The 21,692-nt window shown below is 34.0% G+C and overlaps 2 protein-coding genes across 3 annotated transcripts; both read left to right on the forward strand.

Moving 5' to 3' along the window:
• Positions 1-8,757: 8,757 nt before the first annotated feature.
• Positions 8,758-10,146, forward strand: LOC116128917 (cyclin-D4-1-like). The gene is made up of 4 exons (XM_031414696.1): positions 8,758-9,091; positions 9,169-9,568; positions 9,647-9,762; positions 9,946-10,146. Exons 1-4 carry the CDS (start codon positions 8,834-8,836, stop codon positions 10,144-10,146), a joined length of 975 nt encoding a protein of 324 aa, XP_031270556.1. The 5' UTR covers positions 8,758-8,833.
• A 4,558-nt stretch (positions 10,147-14,704) lies between these two features.
• Positions 14,705-19,944, forward strand: LOC116124686 (heptahelical transmembrane protein 4-like). 2 transcript variants are annotated; one of them, XM_031410516.1, is made up of 5 exons: positions 14,705-14,971; positions 15,088-15,125; positions 15,525-15,784; positions 17,015-17,339; positions 18,956-19,944. In XM_031410516.1, the coding sequence occupies exons 3-5, from the start codon at positions 15,528-15,530 to the stop codon at positions 19,607-19,609; spliced, it is 1,236 nt and encodes a 411-aa protein (XP_031266376.1). In that variant the 5' UTR covers positions 14,705-14,971; positions 15,088-15,125; positions 15,525-15,527; the 3' UTR covers positions 19,610-19,944. The 2 variants fall into 2 exon arrangements, with proteins under 2 accessions (XP_031266376.1, XP_031266311.1); XM_031410451.1 differs by having other exon boundaries at positions 14,706-15,125.
• The last annotated feature ends 1,748 nt before the right edge of the window (positions 19,945-21,692 follow it).

Raw genomic sequence — 21,692 nt, forward strand, 5'->3', positions numbered from 1 at the left:
TCTTTTGCCCAAGTCTATACCTGTTGGGTATCCATAATTTCCACCCCATCCTCTACCTACTAGGTATACACAAATTCCACCCCAGCCTTTACCTGCTGTGTATCCATAATTTCCACTCATTTAGTTAATGCAACCACCCCTACTACCACCATACTAGTACCTAGGGTCTTTAATATAGACAACCAACTAGGCCACCTGCAATCTATCCTCGGGTGACACCATCCATAGTCTATTCTCAAGATGGCTAAATCATCATAGGATAACCATACTCAACCCATAGTCTATCCTCAAGGCGTCATGATATGGTATCGTATAAAAGAATCTCACCCATAGTCTATCCTCGGGGCATCAAGTATCAACATCCCAGCCACGGTCTATCCTCGAGGTGTAATCCTACCTGGAGCTCGCCAGATGCTCGTCCTATCCCGATAGGATGGTATAGATCATCATCATTTGGTAGTACGGGCTATCTCAATACGCGTATGAGGCTACTCAAATCCCAATAAGGTCAATACCCACCTGGTGTCATCTCGTCAAATCCCACCCAAGGTCTATCCTCAGGGTATCAAGTAATAATATCCCATCCACAGTCTATTTTCGGGGTGGTACCATCCACAGTCTATCCTCGGGTTGACAAACTCTCATCAGCATAGGTCAAATATACAAGTGCTAGTTGATGTTTGGAGAGGGACAGGTACTACCGAAGAGTGGTTTCAAATCCAACAAACATAATCATACTCTCCAACCTAAACACTTCTTTACTCACCCGAATATTCAACACTTCACACTTCTTTACACACTCACCCGAATATTCAACACTTCACACTTCATGCACGTCCTTATGCCTATGCATGTAGTAGTATCTTATAGTTCTTCTATTCAACAACATGTAAATATGAGCATGATACTCGAAACATTCCCAAAATACATCATTGCATAAAAAATCCATTCACACCCCATTCTTGTCCTTTATTATGTAGCGCCAAAACGTTCTAATCCTTACAATTTACCCCCTACTTGTTATGGGTGTGCAAAAGAACCAGTCAAAAATTAGAAACGGTGGATACGCAGGGTTTTGTTCCGATTCCCACTTAGAACTGATCGTCATATGGTCAATTTTGGCTCTAGAAATCTGGAATTGGCACTGTGCAGTACTGGTTCCAGTTTCTACAGTTAGGAATCGGAACCAAGAAATACGGCTGATCTAAAATAACATTAAAGAGTGGGGCAATTTTGTAATTTTTCATGTCATATAAAAAATTCAATCAGGATTCTAGAAAAAAAAAAAAATTCAGTTGTTCGTCTGTGTCCCTTTTGCTCTCTCTTAGTTGAAATTGTCAAATCTTTGGTGCTACCAATTCGAATCGTCAAATGCTATTCTCTTACTATCTCACATTTGCAAGACTTTTTTCAGTATCTCTGATTAGGTTTTTTTTCTAAATTTTAGTTTAGGCCTCTAATCAATATTCTAAGGCGTCAAAAAATTGAGGGTTTGAGTTTTCAAACTTTTGCAACTCCAAATCCTATTGACAGTAATCGAGTGCAATTCTAGTTGCAGATACTGGCAAACCAACACATTTAAATAGGCCTTCTCAACACCTCTCCAGAACCACCCTGACAGTGCTGGGATAGTGTAAGGTCTAGATCTAAATCAGTGGTATGACAACATTTCAAGAAAGTGAAAGTTAATTCAAGGATAAGGCAGAGTGTAACTATTGTAGTAGACAACTTGTTGGTGGTGATAAAAACTGGATAAGACACTTGCATGATCATTATAAATTTGTCCAAGACAAAAGTATCAAGATGCAGGACAAAAGTTGCTTGCATTCCCAAAAAGAGGATCAAAGTCCAAAGTGACATTTGGCACTTATCATTTTAATCAAGAGGAGGGGAGGAATGACCTAGCGACTATGATAATTCTACATGAGTGTCCTCTTAGCATGATTGATCATTAGGATTTAGAAAATTTTGCAACACATTCAACCATTTCAGGTTGTGTCCAGAAACACTATTAAGGCAGACATATTGAAATGTTTTTATGTTGAAAAGCAAAAGACAATGAAATTGTTAACAAAAATACAGTGTAGAATTGCTATCACATAGATTTGAGGACGCCAACCATAAAAAACAAGGATATATGAAGGATTTGTTGCATTTGAGCTAATGTATTTAGTAGACATATGAGGGCATTTGTGTCCAACATGTTTATTAATTAAGGGTAAAATTGCTAGAATAGTGGATTACCCTGTATAAAAAAAAAACACCATTTTAGATGGTAACGAATTACCCCTATATACCTACAGTAATCATATTGGTATTGGTCGATCACCAAATATTATTACTTAACACGCAACTGTGGTTATTGTTAGATTAAAAGATAGATTACGATGTTATTTTTATGACCTCAAACCAAACATACAGCAAGAAGAAGCACAGCAAGCTGATGTTAATGTTTTTTAAGAGTTAATGTTTCCTTTTTGATACAATGATCCCACTTTCATAACGTACATGCTTTTTGTTTATAGTAAACTTTTTATTGAATTCAGCTTATGCAACTTATCTTTACTTTCACCCATTCTTTTTGCACATTAACTAATATTTTCATATGTTTTATTATTTTCATTTATTAACATTTATAGTTGTTAATTGTGATGATGATCTCCTTCAGTGTGGTTAACTAATCCTAGGAGTGTGGAATTAAGGGACTCCACTAACACCAACATTGTGGAATGAATATGATAAGACAAGAATTTCTTAGTTGAACATTGCGAACTTAATTTTATGTTTGTATTTGTATTTGTAATTTTTCATTTGTGTTATTTATTTGTGTTTTAGTGTATGTATTTTTTTTATAGATTATATTTTGCTGGTTTTAAATTGATGAGAAATTGAGTTGGTTGTGGACTTTGTGGTGATTGAATTGAATTTGGGTAATTGATTGAGGGTGTAATTGTAAAAATTGAAAACTGCAGGATTTGGGTGTGTTGAGTGAACAGTATGGGTACCCACTAGTCCACTGTACTTGCATAGGGTAGGGTCCGAGTTCAAACTATTGGATATGTTTTGAACCAACCCATTTTGTTCTCATACCTGTGGGGCTCGTACCATTGGGCCTAGCTTGAACCCGGCCCATCGCCTATTTTGTAGGTCTACTAAGCATAGGGGTAGGAGGGTCTGAGTACCTGCCAAATCCCATGGAACTGGTTCAGTCAGTTCCTACGATTGGAACCAAAACCAAAACAACTAGTTCCATCCTAAATGACTAGGAAAATTATGAGACACCCCATACTAACAAAATGACAAAAACATACAAAAATTACAAATACCATCAATTGTTTACAAAAAATATAAATACACCTTGCATTCTGTTTACAAAAATTACAATTTTATCTTCTACTCTTTTTTCTTCAAACCTAACACTAAATTTTCTTATCTACTTCTCCTCTTCCTCTTTCAAATCATGTTTTCTTATCTAGGTATTTGCTCTTTTTCTTGTGTTTTTTATTTTGATGTGTGTTGTTTGTTTGACTTGGAACAATCATCTTTTATGGGAGAGAGAATCACTCCTGGAAGTTACTTCCAGTACCTTCCTTTTGGACTCCATGCTTCTCCTCATAATTTATCAATCGAAAAAAGATGAAATGACAATTGAAACCTTCGACGGTGATTGGAGCTATTGCCGAACATGAAATAAAGATAATGAAGATGAAACAAAGTTGTCGTTGAAGTGGAAATGAAAAGATTAAGAGATGAAACAAAAAAACAACAAAGAAATGAAGAAATAGACAAATGGAAGAGTTCAAATATGGGTTAGAGCTTGAAAGAATGAAAAATTTGGGAAAACTGTTAAAAAAATTGCATTTTAGGAGGGGGTAAGAGTTTACCCGGTTTTCCCCAAAACCGGTTGGACCGATGGGTTGTTACAGTAACCTCGGTCCAACTGCCAGTCATATTGGGTAAATTCAACTCTTCGGGTTTTATGCTAGCCTGGCTTGACTCAGTGGCTAGGTCCCGATCGAACAGATTCAATCGGCCAGGCTGGGCCAAGTTTTAAAATCTTGCTGATTTGATCTCTCCGATCTGACCAAACTTCAACCCTCTTCAAAGGTATTTTCATAAAGCTTGAAATGCTTGAAAATTGAAACGCTATAGCTTGAAATGTTGATTGTGTTTAATGTTGTTTCCGTTTGGGTTTGGGTTTGAGATTGTTTCAAGATGTGTTTATAAGTTTATAGTTGTTTAGCTTTGTTGTCAATACTCATTACAATCCCCATTACTTACAATACAATACGTAATTACCAGGAGGATTTGTCATCAATTATTTCGAATGATTGGATTGGAGCTGTCATTTTGGCTTCTTTAAACGTTAACATCATTTTCATTTCATCAAATTACAAGTTTCGCTCCTTATTATTTTGAGAAACAAGTACACAATAGCACATGATGAGGTTGATTCAATTTAATTGTATTTGAGTTAAGCTTTCAAAAATAGAGATACATCATACATAATGTGTTTGTCTTCATCCTCCAGTTATTTAATTCAATTTAATTTAATTCTTCGTCCTCAAGTATTCAATCACCTGGTTTATGCAATTAATTAAATAGTATATCTATATACCTATATGAACAAATTCAAATTGCCATTAAAGTCTAGTTATACCAACACCCTATAGTTTTACCTACTACTTTGAATTCAACATTGACTATCATGCATTGATTGAACTTAATCATGGGCCGACTTTAATTTTTAATATAGCATGGATTTTTTTTGTTCATTATTGATATTAATACTTTAGTTCATTCTTTTAGGTTTTAACATGTCAACTGAAAATTCTGTACTTGTTAAAAAATTCTTTTAGACANGCGAAACTGTCCAGAGAGTTTCACCCTTGGCTCAACCCATCTTCGCCGCGGCGAAGATTCTTCTTCGCCCCGACGAAGCTTGGTACACACAAATTCTTCTATTTTCAACCAAAATTCAGGGCAACATTCAACATGACATTCAATCAAACAATAATAACAAAAACCAACTCGATTAAGGGCGAAAGAGGAACAATAACAACGTACCTCAAGCGGGGCGTTACAAAATCCCTCTTTAGCTCTTAGGGTTATCTTCGTGTGGACTACCGCTGGTTCAATCCTACTTTTGGATCGGTAGCGAAACGTATTCAAAGACAAGGTTGAAGGAGCCTCCAAATGTGCGTATGAATTCTTAACTCTAATATGAATTTATTGCAGATTTTGATTCATGTATAAACTGAAAATTTGTTCCCTGATCTTGGTTCTAAGGGAACGATCTGTGTTATATAATTTTTGTTTTCCGCTACCATGACTTGATCGTTTCCTGACATTATAACCTAAAAATACTCAAAATACACCTGTGGTCCCATAAAAGGTATTTATGAAATAATTAACTGAAATTTCGTAATTTAAATTAACTTTCACACAAATGCTCTAAATAAATCAGTAACTAAACACATATTTTCAAGCTGTAATTATGTACTTGGTGTGCTGTCGTAGGCAGCCAAGATTAAAAACCTTTCTAACCTAACTACTGAACTGTAAATAGGGTAAGCAAGAGTCGATCCCACGAAGAGTGTCCAGCAGAATTTTTGATGATGTGAAAAAGGCTGGGGGGTTTTGAGTAAAACATAAAACAATCTTAGCCAAAAACAAAAACAATTCAATTCGAAATCAATTAATATAACAAAACTTGGTCTTTGTCAACATCCAACATCGGAATCTTACGACTGATCATTGATACAAAAGTAAATCAATTCTTACTTTGAATATTCACTGTTGAAACTATTTTCCTATCTCTCCTTAATTGTAATTAATTAGGAAACANCATTAACGTACATGCTTTCTTTTTGTTTATATGTAAACTTTTTATTGAATTTCAGCTTATGCAACTTATCTTTTAACTTTCACCCATTCTTTTTGCACATTAACTAATATTTTCATATGTTTTATTATTTTCATTTATTAACATTTATAGTTGTTAATTGTGATGATGATCTCCTTCAAGTGTGGTTAACTAATCCTAGGAGTGTGGAATTAAGGGACTCCACTAACACCAACATTGTGGAATGAATATGAACTAGACAAGAATTTCTTTAGTTGAACATTGCGAACTTAATTTTATGTTATGTATTTGTATTTGTAATTTTTCATTTGTGTTATTTTATTTGTGTTTTAGTGTTTATGTATTTTTTTTTCTATAGATTATATGTTTGCTGGTTTTAAATTGATGAGAAATTGAGTTGGTTGTGGACTTTTGTGGTGATTGAATTGAATTTGGAGTAATTGATTGTCAGGGTGTAATTGTAAAAATTGAAAACTGCAGGATTTTGGGTGTGTTGAGTGAACAGTATGGGTACCCACTAGTCCACTCGTACTTGCATAGGGTAGGGTCCGAGTTCAAACTATTGGATATGTTTTGAACCAACCCATTTTGTTCTCATACCTGTGGGGCTCGTACCCATTGGGCCTAGCTTGAACCCGGCCCATCGCCTATTTTGCTAGGTCTACTAAGCATAGGGGTAGGAGGGTCTGAGTACCTGCCCAAATCCCATGGAACTGGTTCAGTCAGTTCCTACGATTTGGAACCAAAACCAAAACCAACTAGTTCCATTTCCTAAATGCCTAGGAAAATTATGAGAACACCCATACTATTCACAAAAATGACAAATATACCATACAAAAATTACAAATACACCTCAATTGTTTACAAAAATTATAAATACACCTTGCATTCTGTTTACAAAAATTACAATTTTTATCTTCTACTCTTTTTTCTTCAAACCCTAACACTAAATTTTCTTATCCACTTCTCCTCTTCCTCTTCTTCAAACCATAACACTAAACTTTTTTTAATTTAAAAATGGCTACAAGAAGGAGCAGATCAAAAAAGGTAAAGAGAATTTTTCAACAATTCGATTCAAATCATGATAGTGGCCTTAATAGAAAAGAAATGGCTACTCTAGTGCTGGTCGTAAATGTCACACCCCCTCCCTATTGGTCCCTTTCCTGTTGGATCATGGTGCTTCGAGAGACTCAAGATCCCAACGGGAGGGTGAAAATTTTTTCAACAAAACAATTTATAAAACTCCATTCATAAAAATATTTATTGTCATAAGTACAACTTAAAACGTAAATCTTAGCAAACAGTTTACATAAAACAACTGCATCAAAGTGTTCTAAGATGTACAGGCATCGTGCCAATGAACATGTGTCTATGGGCCAGTTGAAAGCGTTTAGCAAGTGCCTCATGTACCTTGTATGCAATCTTGGGGTGAAAACATAAAACAGTGAGTTAGGAAGCCTAGTGAGTGGATAATATAGTATATTTATACGAAAATAGCCTTAAAACATGCATGAGGAAAACTATAGAACCTTAAAGCGTACAACTCGTGCCAGACAAAGTAATCCACACCCTCGTACCAAATTTCCAAATGCCATGAGTTNTGTTTCCTTTTTGATACAATGATCCCACTTTCATTAACGTACATGCTTTCTTTTTGTTTATATGTAAACTTTTTATTGAATTTTAGCTTATGCAACTTATCTTTAAACTTTCACCCATTCTTTTTGCACATTAACTAATATTTTCATATGTTTTATTATTTTCATTTATTAATATTTATAGTTGTTAATTGTGATGATGATCTCCTTCAAGTGTGGTTAACTAATCCTAGGAGTGTGGAATTAAGAGACTCCACTAACACCAACATTGTGGAATGAATATGAACTGGCCAAGAATTTCTTTAGTTGAACATTGCGAACATAATTTTATGTTATGTATTTGTAATTTTTCATTTGTGTTATTTTGTTTGTGTTTTAGTGTTTATGTATTTGTTTTCTATAGATTATATGTTTGCTGGTTTTAAATTGATGAGAAATTGAGTTGGTTGTGGACTTTTGTGGTGATTGAATTGAATTTGGAGTAGTTGATTGTCGGGGTGTAATTGTAAAAATTGAAAACTATAGGATTTTGGGTGTTTTGAGTGAACTGTATGGGTACCCACTAGTCCACCTGTACCCGCATAGGGTAGGGTCTGAGTTCAAAATATTGGATATGTTTTGAACCAACCCATTTTGTACTCATACCTGTGGGGCTCGTACCTATTAGGCCTAGCTTGAACCTGGCCCACCGCCTATTTTGATAGGTCTACTAAGCATATGGGTGGGAGGGTCTGAGTACCTGCCTAAATCCCATGGAACTGGTTAAGTCAGTTCCTACGATTTGGAACCAGAACCAAAACCAGCTAGTTCCATTTCCTAAATGCCTAGAACCAAAACCTGAAACATAGGTTTTGGTTCCGGTTTTGGGTACCTAGGAAAATTATGAGAACACCCCTGCTATTCACAAAAATGACAAATATACCATACAAAAATTACAAATACACCTCAATTGTTTACAACAATTATAAATACACCTTGCATTCTGTTTACAAAAATTACAATTTTTATCTTCTACTCTTTTTTCTTCAAACCCTAACACTAAATTTTCTTATCCACTTCTCCTCTTCCTCTTCTTCAAACCATAACACTAAACTTTTTTTCCACATCTCAGGATTGATGACGTCCCTACATCACATGGCATCAGTGCAACGAAGTTTCGTACAAAAATCAGTAGAGGCCTACTCTTCCTGCCACATCAGCACCTAACCTAAGTGTAACTCTGATTTTGACTAACAAAGCTCCACTACAAATAGCTAGGAACCCGACACAACTATCACTGCATAAATCTCTGAACTTTTTCTGAAAGATAGAGAAGTAATTGAAGATGATATTTATTTACTAGAGATTCACATTCACCATATCATCTTCAATGTCTCTGTCCCCAACTTGTAACTTCTTGTACTGCACAGAAGAAGCCGGCGACTTGGTTTCATTAGATGCTGACATTTGTGACGACTTTGAATCTTGTGGTTCTTTTGTTCACGTTGATGACGACGAAGAGAATTACATTGTTAGTATTTTCGACTCTGAGCTTGATCAATTGCAAGGACATGAATTATTTTCCAAGTATGGTAAACTTCCAGGGATTGTCACTTCTCGTCAAGAGGCAATCAAATGGATGTTGAAGGTACGTGCTATTTCGCTTCATTTATTGTGTACCTCGAATGGAATTCTTTTTGTTTTTGTAAATTATATACATTGCAGGTGCATTCTCATTATCGATTTCAGCCTGAAACCGCGTATCTTTCTGTGAATTATTTGGATCGTTTCGTCTTGTCCCATAATTTGACTGGGAAAGAATGGCACTGGCGGCTTTTATCAGTAGCGTGTCTATCTCTAGCTGCAAAAATGGAGGAAACAAGTGTCCCACTTCTCTTAGACCTGCAACTAATAGAACCCAGATTCTTGTTCAAGCCCAAAACGGTTCAAAGGATGGAGCTTCTTGTTGGGAGCAGTCTCAAGTGGCGATTGCGCAGCATAACACCTTTCGATTTTTTACATTATTTCATTTCTAAAATTTCATATTGTTCGAGTCCCCAACATAGTAATGGATTCAGCTCTGTGATCTCTGCTGCCTCGGATCTTATTATCAGTACAAGTAGAGGTGATTTAATTCCCAGACTGATTTAAATCTTTCTGTCCTTCATTCTCAAGACTCAATAATGTGGCTATTTTTAAACAGTGATTGATTTCTTGGATTATCCTCCATCTACAACCGCTGCAGCTGTGGTGCTGTGGGTCACAAATCAGCCTGTTGATGATCACAAGTTGGAGTGCCTGCACAAAAGACTGAACAAAGTAAGTCATCTACTATGCTTCAGTTTCTATATGTAAAATCAAAAGTAACATATAGTTTTGTTGCATTGTTGATTGTTTGCACTAAATTTTACCAAACAAGAAGACTGTTTCAATGATGTGTTTTGTTTATTTTTCACTTTTAACCAGATAAAAAAATTCTTTGTCATAATCTCATTGTAACAGGATATGGTGAAAAGATGTTACAGTCTTGTAAAAAGGAACATGTCCCAACTGCTACAGATTAAACTACAAAAACTGGAGCATTGTGTACCGTCAAATGATAAGCTCGGAGTGTCTCTCCTGGGAAGGGGTGATGATGAGACAAAATCGACAAAGGCTTGCTCAGAAATAAGTGCTAAGACTCTGGGGAAGATAAATATCTAGTTTGTATTTGGTTTTATTCTTTCCCGAAAAGTTGCAATCTGTAAGAATATGATTTTTTTTGCGTTTGAGTGTACGTTGGATTGTGTTTGACTTGACATAGTGGAATTGGTTATTGCCATTAAACAATTATTATGCTTGCCATTTTTCACTTGATGCTTGACCAGTTTTACTTCATGAAAATTGATGTCTTCCACATAATGAATATGTTTGAAAACAACTAATATTAACAAGAAAGTTATGCAAACCAATTCGGTACCTGTACATATATATATGCTTCTCCATATATATGATCAATAATGTTAGTATGAATTATTCCAAAGTTCCGGCAAATGTTAAGAAACTGACCAAACATCCACATTTCTGACAGAAAAAAAATTGTGCTATATGTGATTATCGTACACAGTTATTGGTGCGTTCTGATACAACAGAACTTTCTGACGTTTAAGATTATGGCAATATACCAAGAAACAGTTGCATGCATCAATAATTTGGACTAAAAAGTTTATGTTTAATCATGTAAGTTGGTATTGTTTCAAATAATTTAGATGGAAACATGAAACATATGAGAAGTAAAAGACAGAAACAAGGAAGGATCGTGGGTAAAGAGCCAACGATTAATGATGATCTAAAGGTCCTTTTTGCTTGTTTAGAGTCTTTAGACTGCACTTTATTCTGTCACGAGTGTACGTTGGTTTTGTACAAAGATTGATGTGAAATAGGAAGTTTCTCTTTGCATCGATAGTGTTTGATGAGTCAAAATTCAGGTCCTCAATCGGAAGTTCATTTCACATAAGGTGGTGGTGGGGCTACTCTGACAGTATTATCTACAATTATTTCATCATCATTATTTGCAAACTTATAATAGATTTTTGGATCCAATTTTAATTTAGAAAGAGGTTACTTTTACAATTTTTCTCGTGTTATGATCTCTCGTGTTATGATCTTTTAACACTAGCCGTTTAAAATTTAAAATCAAGGTCTGATTCAGACTTCCTTCCAAACAAGAGATAGATTTACTGGTTTTAGCAATAAGACAAGCCTAATAAGACATGGATGTGACATAACTCAAGGGCTAACTGACAAGATGTAACATGGAAATAGGGCAATATTTCACTAAAATGGAGAGGAAAAATTACCCAAATTTTGTATGTCCAATTATAATTCCTGACTTAGATAGCTTTTGGTTTTAAAATATTATATTATTGAGAATGTTATATTAATAAAAAGATAAATTATCTTAAAAATTAATTAAGAATATTATATTAATATGTTTAGTTATATTTGTGAATATAAATAATTAATATGTTTGATTCGAGGGAATAAAATATTATCAAAGAGACTTTTATTAAATTATCTTTCATTTTTAATATTGTTATTTAGAATATTACTTTTAATTTCCTATATTTGATAATTTAGCTAAAACACTACAGTCACAACAAAAGTTTAAAATTTAACAAAATACCTCTAGCCATCCAAGACGATTGTCGGTGGCCTACAATTGTCTTGGGTGGTTGGAGATATTTTAGGTATTATTCATGTAAATAGTGAGGGCATTTTTGTCCAAAAAAAAATTTATGAGGTTACATAAGTTATTTTGCTAATTTGAGCCAATTATTATTTGGTAGACATATGAGGACATTTGTGTCTAAAATATTTATTAATTATGGGTAAAATTAGTATGAATAGTGGATTACCCCGGTAATAAAAAAAAATATTTTCAGTCAATAATCAGATTACCCTCCGTATCACCTACAATAATCACTATTGGTATTAGAAGAATACCAAAATATTTTATTTTTTGACAATCAAATACGATAATAGTCGAATTAAAAGAAACGCTTCCTATTAGTTTTCTCCTTATTTTAGCAAACATGTATAGTTGTATTCCCAAATCTCCACTTTAAACAATTTTTTTTGGCAAATTGGGCATAGCATACCTGTAGTTTGAGGCGCTGGTGCGGCAGAGAACAGATCGCTTTCAAGCCCGCATGAAGGCAAATTGGGCACTAGGTTGATTGCAGACCAGGCCTGACTACCGGCCCAAGACTAAAAATTATTGGCGCTAATTAATTAAGGCTAATAAAATTAGAAAAATTAGTGTAATAAGAGGTTATTGTTGTAATAAAATATAAATTAAAAGATAATTTTAGGAAGTGTGAAAATATGATATAAAATAAATGATGGACAAAAGTAAAAATAAAGGAGGAATAATGAGGCTGTTATGTTATTGCCTTTCTCGTTTGCCAGTACAAGGCCCATTAATGGAATTAATACCCAGCTGGTTACTCTTTTATAAGCCCATTAATCATCTTTGATGAGAGAGCGAAGGCGGTTTAACATCACCGCAGCAGCGAAGGACCTTACAAAACAGAAACCAGGAAAGCCGTGCCCCAGCCAGCAAAAACTGCAATCACCTCAGCAGTCCAGCGAAGAGGAGAGCGTTAGTATTACTTGTTTCTTTGTTTTCATAAAATCACCATGTTTTTTCAACTTAACAAATAAAATATTGAAAGCAGTTACAGCATTTTTAATATTACTTTCTCAATTTTTTATTTTTCAAAAATTATTATCAAACATTGAATTATTATTTCGTATCAACAATTTGAATATATTTTTAAAAGTTATTAATAATACAATTAAAATGTTTTAATAATTATATATCAAAAACGTAATTTTGTTATTGTTGATGCTTATTTTTTACACTAACGACTTCGCACGTGTAAAGTGTTAAGAAGTTATATGTGAATAGATTATAGATGAGAATTTTTATAATGGTTCAGATGCTTAAAAGTGATTTCTACATTCACTGTATTTGTTTATATGAGTGTTTATTTCTGATTGTTGCACAAGTTGACAAAGGATGAGATTTGCGATCTAGGATTACAAGTGTTTGTGTTCTAAGAAAATGTTAAGTCGGTCTCTTTCTATTAGTGTATTCTTGCTATTTGCTTTGTGAAATTCATTTGTTTCTAACCTCTATTTTGTGAGAGAAAGCTACCTATTTATACCCCTTTTGTTCAAGGTAATGAGTGATTTTTGCAAGTGGCCTGATATTGTGAAGATTATTCCTGCCTTCTCATTCGTTGAGAACTCCCATGTACATCCTTAAATTAAATAAGGTTTGGATAGATGTGCAGCTAATATTCTTATTGTCTTTGGGTGCATGTCGAATTCTGATTAGTGGAGAGACTAGTCCTAATTGGTGGAGATGACGTCAACGCGTGTCAGCCGCCCTTATTGGAAATGAAGTCAGCGTGTGTCAACCCTTATTTTTATGCATAATTGTCATTGTACTAAAACTCTACTACATCTGAATGCATTTAGTATTTTCATTTTCATAATATTATTTTTCAAATATAATACCGAGTATATTCAAAAATAGGGATGGGCGCAGGCCAGGTCGGTGCCGGGGACGTTGTTCCCTGTCCTCGATATCCACTCTCATGATCGTCCCCGCTGACGGGGACAATTCTCATGACTATCCCCGACCCGTGGGGATGGAATCACTCCCATCCTTGACCCGACCCGACCCGACGACCGGGGCTTCATAGAGATTTATCCTCGATGGAGAATATTTCAATTAATCAATTATAATGATAATTAAATTTGTGTAATTTGTAAGTCGTTAAGCAATTGTGTATATTTTTATATTGGTTTGGTAAATTGTAATAATCTAATCAAATTTATTTTTGAGGCACGTATTATTACTTTGTGAAATTCACAAACTAATAATATATGTATTTAATTATTAGACTCCCTCATTTAAATTATTTTTTATATAAATTTAACATAAATATTAAAAAGTATTATAAAAATAAATATCATAAATTTAGATATATTACTTAAAAGTTAAAATTATGATTTAAACTATAATTTTATATACAATCTCATAAAAGAAAAAAAAAATATAAAATTCTCGATAAAAAAAGACGGGCAATCCCTCCCCTGGCGCGTCCCCGGTGGCAGAGTTTTTTAGGACCATTCCCGGCATTTTTTGGGATTCTCAGCCCCCATTTGGGCCAGATCCCCATGGGCCGCGGCAAACGCTCTCCCTATTCAGAAAATGCTTTAATTGAAAACATCCAAACTAATTTATAAGCACGTCACGACACTGATGGCAGTATGTGGCAGGGTGTACGTGTTAATAAGATAATCCAAGAAGTTTTGTTACAACTCATAATCTCATATAACGTGGCTAGCAGATTATGTTTTACAAGCAATATAGAACATATTTTTTAAAAATAATTTTTATAATATGATAACAATCTTGATGCGTCAAAAGCCCACCATTACATATACAATGTTAGCACAAAATGTCCCAATAATAAATATTTTATTATAATTCGGAAAACTGAATCCATTTCAATCATTTAGGTTGAAATTATAAGGATGTTGGTGGGCATCTCGTAGCCATACACGTATTAATTAATAAAATCATACGCAAGAGACAGTGGAGATAACTGAAAAAAAAAAATACCTCCATTTTGTGTACGCCCAAGATTTTTATTTAATCCTTATATGTTTGATTTCTGTAATGCATGCACCCCACTGCTCATAAATTGCTTCCAAATTTGGTGAGATGAACTGCAATTATCCAAATTTGGAGGGGTCCAGCAAATCTCACGCTGATTAATTAAAAATCTCTCTCTAATAAAGAATTAAAACAAGAACAAGAACATCATTGGCATCTCCGCATCTCGTCATCGGATCTTTCTGTCCCTCTCTCTTTTCTTCAGAAGAAGCTGTCACTCTCATAACGTCGACAATTCAATATTGTGCTCCTGTTTTTGATTTTTCTTTGATTACAGTCTAAGATACCAATAGCGTGCGTTGTTTGCAATCTAGCCCCAAGATATTTTCTACTTTCTATAACGTTCTTTTCTTTTCTTTATTATATATGTTATTATATGATCTCTGAATAGACCCCGTCTGGGTTTTCAGTTTCAGCTTCTTGTTCTTGTTCTTCTTCTTCAATTTAGGTACTTTCTTTCAACCATTTCTTTATTTGCTGATCATATGTTTGGTTGTTTGAAAAGACAAGGAAAATTAGAAAAAAAAATACTGTAAATTGGAAAGCAGAACATTTATACTTCGTATATTTCATTCTTCCATTGATTATAAATTTATGTTACATTGAAGATGAAAACAGTTGGATTTTGTAAATTATTGACAATCCTAACTTGATTACACCTAGCTGTGAAGTTGCATATGATGATTAGTTAAATGAAGCTTTTGGGAGCCACGAATTTGTTACATATAAAAAATCTGGAGTTCAAATTTTTAATTTTCTTTTTTAGTTCTGATTTTGACATTTTTCAGCTTACAAGCTGAGAGTAATTTTGTTTTAGCTAATGCCTTTCATTGATAATTGTGAACAGAGAATGAGTGGTGTGCAACAAAGTTGTGAGCACAGGGAAGTGTCAGGTAAAACAATTCACAATGGAGAATCTTCTTCAAAGGAAGGGAAAACGAGAAGATTGTGGAACAAAGTGAAGTACCAGCTGGTAGAATATCATTCTTTGCCTGGGTATTTAAGGGATAATGAGTACATTGTGGGTCATTATAGATCAGAGTGGCCTTTGAAGCAGATTTTGCTTAGTATATTCACCATCCATAATGAGACATTGAACGTTTGGACGTAAGTTTCTCTTCTATTCATCTGTATTTTCAGTTTATAACAGAATTGAGGATGATTTATCTTGTAAGTTTTTTTGCTTGTTATATCTGAATTGATTGGATTCTTTTCTGTTAAAAATATTTCATAATAAGCTAAGAGGCATGGTAGATCTGTCAAATAGTTTTAATTTCTGCTCTTCTTACGAGGACAGGAATTTATTTATTAATTTTGTGTTGAATGTTTCCATTTGCAAGAGAAAAGGAATGAATTTTCCGAAAGAAAAGAAAAACTCTACTTTTGCTTTTACTTATGCTTCTTCATACTTCTTCAACATATGTTTGGGAAGATGAATCAGACATTAGAAGATAATCATAGGAGGGTAAGATAATACAAGGGAAGTGAAGGAAATTGATTTCCCCTCCATTACTTTAAATAAATGTGGATATATTCAGTGCTGGAAACAGAGACTATCTTTAAACATTATCTGCTACGCTATTAATGTTGGAAGAAACCTACTCTAACTTCTGTGTGGCAACAAATTTTCGAGTGACTTGTATTTATTCATAAAGAAAAGAAAAAGAAAACTGTTGTATCCAAATCACTCATTTGCTCCAACTTATTTTTATTTATATGTCTTTGGTTCCAGATATCATACCATTTGTAATTACTATGAGAATCCAAAGGTCTTGGTTACCTTTATCTGTAAGGCTAAGTTATAAGAGATAACTTGGACCCCCTGCTCGCTCTGCAATTGGAAACTTAATTTGTAGATATCATATCATGTTAAGTTTTGTTTATTTTTCAAATTGATTAAAATGAAAAATTAGATAAAAAATTGTGGTTCAGAATGTTTATCTTGCAATCTTTGTTTCAGTGATTCCTTGGAAACTAGAAAATCTCACTGAAACTACGGTTAGGAGGAAATTATTTTACTAAAAAATTTTGGGTTGAAGTATTCCAGTTATTTCTAACAAAACACTACTGTAGTTTTTTTCTTTTTTTAATAAACTTGTGATTTAATATACTTGTTTATAAGTTGAATGTTGTTAAAATGTTGCTATGAGATTAGTTTTTAAGCTATCCAAGGATTAACAGCTATGAGATATTGAGATGTATGTGTCTCTTCCAATGACACGTAATCTTAAACTTTAAAAAACAAGTTGTTGGACTACTCATTACTTGATACTTGGTTTAGGGAATGAGTTTTCCTACTATAGCTTTTTTGAAGCATAATTTTGTTATGTGTTGCAGGCATTTGATTGGATTCTTCATTTTCCTTGCTCTTACTATATATACTGCAATGAAGGTTCCAAGGGTGGTTGATCTTCATTCTCTACAACATTTTCCTGAGGTGTTGAAAAATACAGATCTGCACAAATTGCGCACAGAACTCTCAACATGCCTTCCTTCTTTACCAAATATGCCCAATCTGCATAAACTTAGGGAAGAGTTAAAGACTACATTGCCTTCAATGGATTTACTTCCATCACTTTTGAGTTGGCATGTCATGGAACATTTATATAATTGTTTGCCCGAGAGATTCTCCCATGGAAACAACACTGAAGTTTGTGTTCTGGTAATGCTTCAAGGCTGATGGCTAATTTTTGAGATTACTATACAGTTGCATGATTTTGGTATTTTATTAATTGCGATTCTTTATGTTTTAACTTTCCGTATGATCCTTTTTAGTTGTAGAAACTGGCGATGTGGCGGAATATAGCAAAAGATAATGTTAATACTTACAAAATTAGGATCCAACTTTCTGTCCAAATGATGTGGTAGCTAATTTGGCTAGCTATATCACTTATGGTATCATCCTTTGTGTTGTTCCCATATTAACGACCACACATAAGCCGGAATGAATAATTAGGATCCCAACTTTATTAGTGTAACATTATTGTATAGTAAAAAGGTTTCATGCCTAAATTTCTTCAACTCAGCACAGGCAGGGTTATCCATTCTGCTGCTTATTCGGTGCCATAATATTTGCAATATTTATATATTGTATAATTAGTCATGGATTGCATGCTTTAATGGAAAACATGACTTTTAACTTGAAGAAATGGCCTGGAAAGGTTGAGTTACTGTGCCCTTGTTGATGTGTTAAGGCATTACACATTGGTTGGAGGAAATGTAGAGTTCAACTTGTATTTTCTCACAGAGTTGTGCATGCATACTTTTGAGAGGTTTACCTAAAGTCTCCTTTGGTGTGTGCATATAACAGCTGTGTCACTTATTGTTGAAATTCTTTTGATTGCTGTCCATGCATTGTACAACATCAGAGTTGCAAATCTGTGAAGAATCTTATTCTTTATCTTCTTGATGTTGTATGAGAGTGTTGGCATTGTCTCAGTAACTTTTCTCTTGAAGTATTGCTGATGTTACATTAGTTGTGTTCTAAAAGTGTGTGTAAAACTGTGCCTTTCCATCTGTCTGAGCCTTCTGACTTTGGAACTTCTCATGATTAAGGGCTTGAAAGGCATTTTTAATCAATCCTGAAATATTGGGGATGCATTTTAATTCTGATATTGAAGTCTTTCAGCATTTTAAATTAAGGCTGTGTTGATTGACACATACTTGAAGCTTTATGATTTCTAGTAAGGGCATTATGAGCTCGGAGTTGGATACTATTAGTAGAAGCTTTTACTGAATTGATATTATGTGAAGATCTAATCAAGTGTTACCAATGGTGATGTTTGGATGCAAGATCTCTTTGTCATTTGAGGCTACAACTTTGACCTTTCTGCTTATGTATCTAAAGGATCATGCGAAGAGTGTCTAATTTCTTTGAAAGATATGCTTGCCCGTGCAGTTTGTGCCTTCTAGTAATTTTGCTTCTGTAGTTGGAGTTCTTGTTAGTGTAGAAATATACTAGTGTCGGCACTTATCTACTAACTTTTAAGTTTTTTGATGTAGTTGTTACTTACATGGTGTTCCAGTCAGTTTGACTGAGAAATCTTGTGCTCAAATCTGCTGTCATAGAATGTGTCTGCATTGGTATCCGTACTTTTGATTATATTTGGATCCATGTTACATACAATAGGACATGTTAAGAGTTTTAGTATTGTTTTTGGGTTCCATGTTTATTGAACCGATCTTAGTCGTAAAAATCGAACTTTTTACTATTGATTCAGTTATTTCATCCAGGGAGTTTCATGCAGCTAATTACTCTTTTACTTTTGACTAACGCAGCGCACCGTGAAGGAGGATGTAGCGAACATAATAGCACCTTTGATGGTCAGACCGATAACAAGGTGGCCATTTTTTGCTTTCATGGGTGGGGCCATGTTTTGCTTGCTGTCAAGCAGCACGTGCCACCTTCTCTCATGCCACTCCGAGCGATTATCATACATTATGCTCAGGCTTGATTATGCAGGAATAGCAGCTCTTATATCTACCTCCTTCTACCCTCCTGTCTACTATTCTTTTATGTGTAATCCCTTCTTTTGCAACCTCTACATGGGATTTATAACAGTTCTGGGAATTGCTACAGTCTTGTTTTCTCTCCTACCAGTATTTCAGAATCCTGAATTCCGTACCATTCGTGCATCACTCTTCTTCGGCATGGGCTTATCCGGGGTGGCACCAATTCTGCACAAGGTTATCATGTTCTGGCACCAGCCTGAGGCTCTCCACACAACTGGGTATGAGATTCTAATGGGGGTATTATATGGGATAGGAGCACTGGTTTATGCCACAAGGATTCCAGAACGATGGATGCCTGGGAAATTTGACATTGCTGGGCATAGCCATCAGCTCTTTCACATATTGGTTGTGGCCGGGGCATACACTCATTATCGTGCAGGTCTGGTTTACCTGAAGTGGCGGGACATGGAAGGATGTTGAAGAAGTGCAGTTAGAATAATTGATCAGTAGCTGAAGTGGGAACTAGGGAGTAAAAATATATCTTGCAATAACTTGTTAGTGGATGGATCCCCATTGTCACTGTAATTACAGTACTTGATGACTTGATCAAGTAAATTTAATTGTATATCATAGTTGAGCCAGAATTGTCAGAGGATCACATGATGGGGGCCCAAATGTTGTCTGAGGCTCTGAGCCGTCGCTTTGTCTGTGGGTGCCTACAAGGACCCTTCCTGCAATTAAATTGACTCAACATGGATGCCTGCCTCTGATTAGACTTTTTTAAATAAATAAATCGCACCCATTTTATATCGAAATGTTTTGTTTATTGCATGCAAAATCAATCAAGAAATATGGAAAATTAAACTGGGCCGCTGTGTTTTATTGCAATTTTATGGAGTTAAATGATTCATGCACGTCATATACAAATAAATTTCACATAACCATTTTTGAGTGAATGTTATGGTTGACATATTATGAGTCACGTTTTTTATGTTTGATAAGTGGAGAGATTTAAAGGAGCTCTAATAAGATAGTGTGATAGTTTTCAATATTGAAAATGAAAGTGACGCCTGCAAAACAATATCAGGACGTTCAAATNAATAAATAAATCGCACCCATTTTATATCGAAATGTTTTGTTTATTGCATGCAAAATCAATCAAGAAATATGGAAAATTAAACTGGGCCGCTGTGTTTTATTGCAATTTTATGGAGTTAAATGATTCATGCACGTCATTTGAGTTATTTACATATTCAATTATCAATGTTATGGTTGACATATTATGAGTCACGTTTTTTATGTTTGATAAGTAGAGAGATTTAAAGGGGCTCTAATAAGATAATTTTCAATATTGAAAATGAAAGTGACGCCTGCAAAACAATATGAGGACGTTCAAATTTTAAAAATATAGCATAGTTTAATTTGAGTTATTTACATATTCAATTATCAGATGTTAAAAAACTGGCAAAGTGCTTTTCCTCAGGTTTATGAGCTCATTCTGGTAGAGATTGAGATTCTGATATTAAATAAAATCCTGACTCCCGCTGCGCTGTTGCTTTTGGGTTTGTGAGTGAACATGATTTCAACAATTTATGACTAACTTGTTGAAATTATCATTAAAGAAGCAAACTCATATTGGAATTTATTTGTTTTTTTGAAATCCGTGTAATTCCATTTATTTAGTTGATAAAACCTTATTCGTGTATTACTTTTTTCAACTTAATTTCTATTTTTCAGTCTTCTTTCTTAAAATTCAGTTAATTGAAAGAGCTATAGTTTTTTACTTTTCACTTAATGGAGTTTTTAATTGTCTTGACATCATTCTCTTTATATATTATTTATAATTATATCCCTACCCATTTACATAACCTATTTTCAATTACCTTTTTATACCCCCATATTCTTTACTTCAAAATTTATACATATATATATATATATATTCTTCACATCTTCAAAGTTTATGTAGGGATGAGCCTTTTCCCTACCTCACCCCAAATGGGGCAGAGATTCTCTGAATTAATTATATAACAGGTCGGTGACAGAGGTGAACACGTTCTCGGCCCGGCCCAAATATATATATTATTTGGTGGATGATTAGTAAAATTATTTTTTTCTATTTTAATTCAAAAAAATATATTACTCAGTAGATCAAGAGACAAAAATAAAAATGAATTTTAAGGTTTTTTATTTTTTAAATGAAGAGAGTCTAAAAAAAGTAAATTAATAATGAAGATTTAGAAATAAGTTAATTATGGATCTTAAAATCCATCAATAAAAATCTTTCATTATAAATTAAAATAAGGAAATAATCTTGTAATTATGGAATAAGAATTGTATTTTTAAATATTTTGGTGGCAAATTAAAACATATTATTTTCTAACATAAATTATATAAGCAAAAAAGTTAAGATCTATAAGCAAAAAGTTAAAACATACAGTATTTTTAATTGTTATATACTTATGACAATTATTAGGTTCTAAATATGTTCTCTATTATTATATATAATAAAAATTGATAGTATGAAAATGTTCAAATTTAGATAAGTCATAGCCCAAATATATAT

Source organism: Pistacia vera, unplaced genomic scaffold (assembly GCF_008641045.1).
Source record: "Pistacia vera cultivar Batoury unplaced genomic scaffold, PisVer_v2 Contig100, whole genome shotgun sequence".
In the NCBI taxonomy this organism is placed as follows: Eukaryota; Viridiplantae; Streptophyta; class Magnoliopsida; order Sapindales; family Anacardiaceae; genus Pistacia; species Pistacia vera.